General features: G+C 40.9%; 1 protein-coding gene across 1 annotated transcript; it reads left to right on the top strand.

The window, feature by feature from the left end:
- Positions 1–5,451: 5,451 nt before the first annotated feature.
- LOC142219107 (deleted in azoospermia-like-A) lies at positions 5,452–9,113 on the top strand. Its single transcript, XM_075288073.1, is given in 2 exon segments — positions 5,452–5,515; positions 8,584–9,113. Coding segments are annotated over 2 exon segments (594 nt in total).
- Positions 9,114–9,378: the final 265 nt, after the last annotated feature.

Raw genomic sequence — 9,378 nt, 5'->3', positions numbered from 1 at the left:
GTGATGTCACAGTACAGAGATAATACACACAGTGATGTCACAGTACAGAGATAATACACACAGTGATGTCACAATACAGAGATAATACACACAGTGATGTCACAGTACAGGATAATACACACAGTGATGTCACAGTACAAAGATAATACACACAGTGATGTCACAGTACAGGGATAATACACACAGTGATGTCACAGTACAGGGATAATACACACAGTGATGTCACAGTACAGAGATAATACACACAGTGATGTCACAGTACAGAGATAATACACACAGTGATGTCACAGTACAGAGATAATACACACAGTGATGTCACAGTACAGAGATAGTACACACAGTGATGTCACAGTACAGGGATAATACACACAGTGATGTCACAGTACAGGGATAATACACACAGTGATGTCACAGTACAGGATAATACATACAGTGATGTCACAGTACAGGGATAATACACACAGTGATGTCACAGTACAGGGATAATACACACAGTGATGTCACAGTACAGGGATAATACACACAGTGATGTCACAGTACAGAGATAATACACACAGTGATGTCACAGTACAGGGATAATACACACAGTGATGTCACAGTACAGAGATAATACATACAGTGATGTCACAGTACAGGGATAATACACACAGTGATGTCACAGTACAAAGATAATACACACAGTGATGTCACAGTACAGGGATAATACACACAGTGATGTCACAGTACAGAGATAATACACACAGTGATGTCACAGTACAGATAATACACACAGTGATGTCACAGTACAGGGATAATACACACAGTGATGTCACAGTACAGGGATAATACACACAGTGATGTCACAGTACAGGGATAATACACACAGTGATGTCACAGTACAGGGATAATACACACAGTGATGTCACAGTACAGAGATAATACACACAGTGATGTCACATTACAGGATAATACACACAGTGATGTCACAGTACAGGGAGAATACACACAGTGATGTCAAAGTACAGGGAGAATACACACAGTGATGTCACAGTACAGGATAATACACACAGTGATGTCACAGTACAGGGATAATACACACAGTGATGTCACAGTACAGGGATAATACACACAGTGATGTCACAGTACAGAGATAATACACACAGTGATGTCACAGTACAGGGAGAATACACACAGTGATGTCAAAGTACAGGGAGAATACACACAGTGATGTCACAGTACAGGATAATACACACAGTGATGTCACAGTACAGGGAGAATACACACAGTGATGTCACAGTACAGGATAATACACACAGTGATGTCACAGTACAGGGATAATACACACAGTGATGTCACAGTATAGGATAATACACACAGTAATGTCACAGTACAGAGATAATACACACAGTGATGTCACAGTACAGGATAATACACACAGTGATGTCACAGTACAGAGATAATACACAGTGATGTCACAGTACAGGGAGAATACACACAGTGATGTCACAGTACAGGGAGAATACACACAGTGATGTCACAGTACAGGATAATACACACAGTGATGTCACAGTACAGGGAGAATACACACAGTGATGTCACAGTACAGGATAATACACACAGTGATGTCACAGTACAGAGATAATACACACAGTAATGTCACAGTACAGAGATAATACACACAGTGATGTCACAGTACAGGATAATACACACAGTGATGTCACAGTACAGAGATAATACACACAGTGATGTCACAGTACAGAGATAATACACACAGTGATGTCACAGTACAGAGATAATACACACAGTGATGTCACAGTACAGGGATAATACACACAGTGATGTCACAGTACAGGGATAATACACACAGTGATGTCACAGTACAGGATAATACACACAGTGACGTCACAGTACAGGGATAATACACAGTGATGTCATAATACAGAGATAATACACACAGTGATGTCACAGTACAGAGATAATACACACAGTGATGTCACAGTACAGGATAATACACACAGTGATGTCACAGTACAGAGATAATACACACAGTGATGTCACAGTACAGAGATAGTACACACAGTGATGTCACAGTACATGGATAATACATACAGTGATGTCACAGTACAGGGATAATACACACAGTGATGTCACAGTACAGGGATAATACACACAGTGATGTCACAGTACAGAGATAATACACACAGTGATGTCACAGTACAGGGATAATACACACAGTGATGTCACAGTACAGGGATAATACACACAGTGATGTCACAGTACAGGGATAATACACAGTGATGTCACAGTACAGGATAATACACACAGTGATGTCACAGTACAGGGATAATACACACAGTGATGTCACAGTACAGGGATAATACACACAGTGATGTCACAGTACAGAGATAATACACACAGTGATGTCACAGTACAGAGATAATACACACAGTGATGTCACAGTACAGAGATAATACACACAGTGATGTCACAATACAGAGATAATACACACAGTGATGTCACAGTACAGGATAATACACACAGTGATGTCACAGTACAAAGATAATACACACAGTGATGTCACAGTACAGGGATAATACACACAGTGATGTCACAGTACAGGGATAATACACACAGTGATGTCACAGTACAGGGATAATACACACAGTGATGTCACAGTACAGAGATAATACACACAGTGATGTCACAGTACAGGATAATACACACAGTGATGTCACAGTACAGAGATAATACACACAGTGATGTCACAGTACAGGATAATACACACAGTGATGTCACAGTACAGGGATAATACACACAGTGATGTCACAGTACAGGGATAATACACACAGTGATGTCACAGTACAGGGATAATACACACAGTGATGTCACAGTACAGAGATAATACACACAGTGATGTCACAGTACAGGGATAATACACACAGTGATGTCACAGTACAGAGATAATACATACAGTGATGTCACAGTACAGGGATAATACACACAGTGATGTCACAGTACAAAGATAATACACACAGTGATGTCACAGTACAGGGATAATACACACAGTGATGTCACAGTACAGAGATAATACACACAGTGATGTCACAGTACAGATAATACACACAGTGATGTCACAGTACAGGGATAATACACACAGTGATGTCACAGTACAGGGATAATACACACAGTGATGTCACAGTACAGAGATAATACACACAGTGATGTCACATTACAGGATAATACACACAGTGATGTCACAGTACAGAGATAATACACACAGTGATGTCACAGTACAGGGAGAATACACACAGTGATGTCAAAGTACAGGGAGAATACACACAGTGATGTCACAGTACAGGATAATACACACAGTGATGTCACAGTACAGGGAGAATACACACAGTGATGTCACAGTACAGGATAATACACACAGTGATGTCACAGTACAGGGATAATACACACAGTGATGTCACAGTATAGGATAATACACACAGTAATGTCACAGTACAGAGATAATACACACAGTGATGTCACAGTACAGAGATAATACACACAGTGATGTCACAGTACAGAGATAATACACACAGTAATGTCACAGTACAGAGATAATACACACAGTGATGTCACAGTACAGGATAATACACACAGTGATGTCACAGTACAGAGATAATACACACAGTGATGTCACAGTACAGAGATAATACACACAGTGATGTCACAGTACAGAGATAATACACACAGTGATGTCACATTACAGGATAATACACACAGTGATGTCACAGTACAGGGATAATACACACAGTGATGTCACAGTACAGAGATAATACACAGTGATGTCACAGTACAGGATAATACACACAGTGATGTCACAGTACAGGATAATACACACAGTGATGTCACAGTACAGGGATAATACACACAGTGATGTCACAGTACAGGGAGAATACACACAGTGATGTCACAGTACAGGGAGAATACACACAGTGATGTCACAGTACAGGGAGAATACACACAGTGATGTCACAGTACAGGGATAATACACACAGTGATGTCACAGTACAGGGATAATACACACAGTGATGTCACAGTACAGGGATAATACACACAGTGATGTCACAGTACAGAGATAATACACACAGTGATGTCACAGTACAGGATAATACACACAGTGATGTCACAGTACAGGATAATACACACAGTGATGTCACAGTACAGAGATAATACACACAGTGATGTCACAGTACAGAGATAATACACACAGTGATGTCACAGTACAGGGATAATACACACAGTGATGTCACAGTACAGGATAATACACACAGTGATGTCACAGTACAGGATAATACACACAGTGATGTCACAGTACAGAGATAATACACACAGTGATGTCACAGTACAGGATAATACACACAGTGATGTCACAGTACAGAGATAATACACACAGTGATGTCACAGTACAGAGATAATACACACAGTGATGTCACAGTACAGGATAATACACACAGTAATGTCACAGTACAGAGATAATACACACAGTGATGTCACAGTACAGGATAATACACACAGTGATGTCACAGTACAGGATAATACACACAGTGATGTCACAGTACAGAGATAATACACACAGCGATGTCACAGTACAGGGATAATACACACAGCGATGTCACAGTACAGGGATAATACACACAGTGATGTCACAGTACAGGGATAATACACACAGTGATGTCACAGTACAGGGAGAATACACACAGTGATGTCACAGTACAGGGAGAATACACACAGTGATGTCACAGTACAGGGAGAATACACACAGTGATGTCACAGTACAGGGATAATACACACAGTGATGTCACAGTACAGGATAATACACACAGTGATGTCACAGTACAGGGATAATACGCACAGTGATGTCACAGTACAGGGATAATACACAAAGTGATGTCACAGTATAGGGATAATACACACAGTGATGTCACAGTACAGGGATAATACACACAGTGATGTCACAGTACAGATATAATACACACAGTGATGTCACAGTACAGGATAATACACACAGTGATGTCACAGTACAGAGATAATACACACAGTGATGTCACAGTACAGGGATAATACACACAGTGATGTCACAGTACAGGATAATACACACAGTGATGTCACAGTACAGAGATAATACACACAGTGATGTCACAGTACAGAGATAATACACACAGTGATGTCACAGTACAGGGATAATACACAGTGATGTAGTCAAAGGAGAAGGTTTATTACCATATTAGTAAGCTGAAATTGTTTTATTTATTTAATAGTCTTGCAGATGTAATAAATTTTAATGGCTAAAAAAATATGAAAATAATGTTAAACTCCAAACTTTCTACAATAATTTGTCCTCTGTATTAGGCGATGGTGTAGGATCCTAAATTGTCGTGACAGCTCAGTTTTTATTATTATTTGTTGTGTTTGTTAGCTATTATGAGGATGATAACTGCAAGACGATTATTTTATCTCTTACCGAAGGTAATAAAACTGTACAGAGGTAAGAAAAAATTTAATTGTATATATGGAAAAAATAATATACCTCTAAACGAGGATGATAAATAATATATAGGGCTGTGCAAAATTTTTAGGTATTCAAGTGTTAATAGTTTATTTTCTGATAATTCAGAGAATGGAAAGTGAATGGAGAAGGATCAGTCTAAATTCTTTCAATATTTGATGTGAGTTTTGCCATTAGGAGGAGTCTGGGAAGTATAAACAGGATGATATAGCCCCCACAGAGCCCTGATCTAAATATCATCCAGTCTGCCTCTGATTATATGAAGAGGTAGACGGATTTGGGCAAGCCTACAAAAACAAAAAATGTTCTAGTTGTCATAATTCGATAAGATCAACAGGACCGAAAGAAGGGAATGTAAACTCTAAGCGGAACCCAATACAACACCTTTATACATCATCGAACTGCTACATTGTAGTTGTCTATGAAATGGACAGCACAAACAAAGAGGTAAGGGTTAAACACCATCCAAGGTGACACTTTTCCGATAGCAGTTGCTAAAGGACAAGCCACATGGAATTATTATATACAACAACCGGGTTGGCTTTATTTATCTCATCAAGTCTGCCATTTGTCAAACCCCGAGGAATCGCAACATTGATTTCTAACATATTACTGTAGCCTTTAACTTAATAGTAAGCTGGAAAGCCGCAGATACCAAGTGAGTGGCCGTACGATGGCAAATGTCACCACAATAAGGGATGGTTTTTAACAACTTGTTAAGATGTCGATTTAGTCTTAGCAAACTTTGACACCGCCACTTATCTCGTATGGAAAACCCAAGCAAATGCCCAACGCAACATGGAATCCTACATTTCATATATAGAAGTAATGGTGTTTTCACTTCAATGGGAGCTGAGGTTTATATAGTGGACAGAGTCATCCTGTTCTGGCTCCGTTCACTGTATATTTCCAGTACTGGTGGTTGTTGGGTTTCGGACCCGCACCAATGCAATATTGATGGGTAGGGTTGAGCCGTTCTTGACTTTTCAGGATCGATTTTAAAATCTGATTTCCGATCATTTTTCATTTGAACCCGATCTCGATCCCAATTCCGATCCCAATGCAAGTCAATGGGATTTTTTAATTAATCGGAGATCGGATTTTAAAAGCAATCCTATTCATTATACAGCATGGTAACTAACAATTGAATGCTTTAATTGTTAGAATCCACGCTGTAGTGAATCACTAAGTAGCTAGAGGAGTTTTTTTTAATCCTCTGGCTACTTAGTCCCCCCTGGTTTCCAGTTACCTCCAGATATGGCTGCTCCGGTGCCCGGTGCTTTCTTTCTTCTTTGCCTCACTGCCGCTCCATGCTGCTCTTCTCCCTTCGCTGCCCCCTGCCTCCCAGATTAGGAGAGTGTGGGCGGGTTAGACGAGTGTGGGCGGGTACTGGGAGGGGAGACGTCACGTCTCCCCGCCCTGTACCCGCCCACACTCTCCTAAGCCACAAGCCCCGCCTACCTAGTGCTTTAAACACTAACCTGGGAGGCGGGGCAGCGAGGCGAGAAGAAGGAGGGCACCGGATAAGCCATCTCTAGAGGTAAGTAGCTGCTAGAGATGTTTAGTTTAGCCTCCCATTCCAATGAATGGAGGCAGCCAGCGCGCAGGGGGTTAAGGCTGTGTGCCGGCTGCTTCCAATCATTCCTATGGAACTGCAGCAAAGCCTTCACACTGAGTATACAGCGTATAATCAGTGTGAAGGCTAAGCAATGCATTGTGGGAAAATATCACAAATCTCGATCCCACATAAAAAGATCGTGTTCGGAATTCCGATGGCGATCGTGAAATTTTCTCGATCGCCGATCGGAACCCGATCTTTTCCGAACACGATCGCTCAACCCTATTGATGGGATGAATAAACTGTGATCCCTACTCATAGACTTTTCCGATAAGTCTATAGATTGTCGCCAGCTCAGCTTGTGAGAGGGCGCCATATTTATAGCCCCAACATCTGCCATAGGTCACCAAAGGAGATAAACATTAGGGCATCCTGGAACAATAACGCTTTCTACTACAATGTATCGTCATAGAGCTTATTATATCAAGTGCCTACTGCTGCCGTACACAAGGAAGATTTGGCAGGAAAATGGGACAATGTCAATAAACTGCATAACCAAGTGCAAGAAAAGTAAACTTTAAGGAAACCTCTGGAGAGATGAACATAATGTTGTCTACTCTACGTATTAAATTTTAAAGCCATGGCAATGAGTCTGCAACACGCTGTCAGATTTCGGTGCTTTCTGAGCTACGACTGGGTGCTGCGCTTAATAATTTATAGGGCTTGCCTTGATCAGCTCACAATGCAGTCATGCAGATTTCTAATTCTGGAACAAAGTTGTACATTTCCACTGTGCAGAATACGTCTGACACAGTACACTATGTCTACTATCTATAGGTAGGAGACGTTGCCATCAGCGAGAGGGTTAAGCTCCGTCACATCGGCATATTGGTCATATGAGAACGATGGCCATAAATCTGTGAAATGTCGTGATTGTGGATAGAGATATAAATCACACCTAAAGAAACCAATGACCCGGCAAGTCAGCAAAAACAAGAAGACGTGGCAGGGTGATCGGAGTCACGCAATGAAAGACGACTTCAGATGATCAGTGTGACTTTGCGTCTTAGTAGGGGATAAGAAAATTCATTAAGTCTTATCGGAGAAAAGAAAAATAACATGTGATACTTATAGACGAGAAGAAATCGACTGTGCGCGGTATATAATAGACTAGAAGTAGCTGACTGTGCGCTATATAATAAAAGTTCCTGTTTTTAGCTTTCATGTATTTCCTTATCAGGGTTGAGCCGATCTTGAAATTTCAGGATTGTTTTTAAAATCCAATTTCGGATCATTTTCCAGCCAATCCCGAACGTGAAATTTGCTCGATCGCCGATCAGGATCTGATCTTTTCCGATCCTGATCACTCAACCCAATTCCTGATGGTAAAGCAATATCATCAAACATCTAACTTAGAAGGTACCTTTGTGGTTAATCCCCTGGTTTGTTGCAATCTTCCATGTATGACCGTGTTATGGTAAAATACAAGTTTTTGTTGGTGGAATAGATGGCCGGATGGATGAATATGAAATCAGAGAATATTTCTCTAGGTAAGGAGCAGTACAAGAAGTGAAAATAATTACAGATGGAGCCGGCCCGTCTAAAGGTTATGGGTTTGTCTCTCATCATGGTGAAATTGATGTAGACAAGATAATAGATTCTCAAATGAGCTTTCATGGAAAGAAACTTAAACTCGGACCAACCATACGGAAGCACAGCGTGTGCAACCATATCCAAGCACGACCAGTTGTCATAAGCAATCCTGCTGCTCAGTATCCAAACACATGGACGGCTCCAGTGTCTGATTCCTACGTTCATCACCCACCAGTTTACAGTCCGGTGACGCAGTATGTACAGACTTGTCCATATTCAAACTCCACACCAATTTTGTATCCACAAATTGCAGTGAGATGTCAACAACCCGGATATTACCAGGTACCACCACAGTGGCCAAATGGTGATCAGAGGAGCTTTGTATTTCCTCAGGATTTTACATGGAATTATCATGGTAGTGAATGAGAAATGCTTTGCAATGAAACTGTATCCTCTGAAATCTACATTCACAAATAAAAAAATAAAACCAGCGGCATAACTACTGGGTAGCAGCGATAGCAGCTGCTACAGGGCCCGGGACATTAGGGGTCTGCGACATTAAGGGCCCGGGGACAGCCACTACTGATGCGTTTTGTTTTCCGGTAACGGGCCCTATTTACTTACCGATTCTGTCAGGGGCTGCGATTGGTAAGTGACGCCACAGGCCCCACAAACACTATTATTATACTTG

This window comes from Leptodactylus fuscus, chromosome 10, assembly GCF_031893055.1.
Source record: "Leptodactylus fuscus isolate aLepFus1 chromosome 10, aLepFus1.hap2, whole genome shotgun sequence".
In the NCBI taxonomy this organism is placed as follows: Eukaryota; Metazoa; Chordata; class Amphibia; order Anura; family Leptodactylidae; genus Leptodactylus; species Leptodactylus fuscus.
The sequence above is the reverse complement of the archived record's forward strand: the minus strand, read 5'-3'. Positions and strand labels throughout refer to the sequence as shown.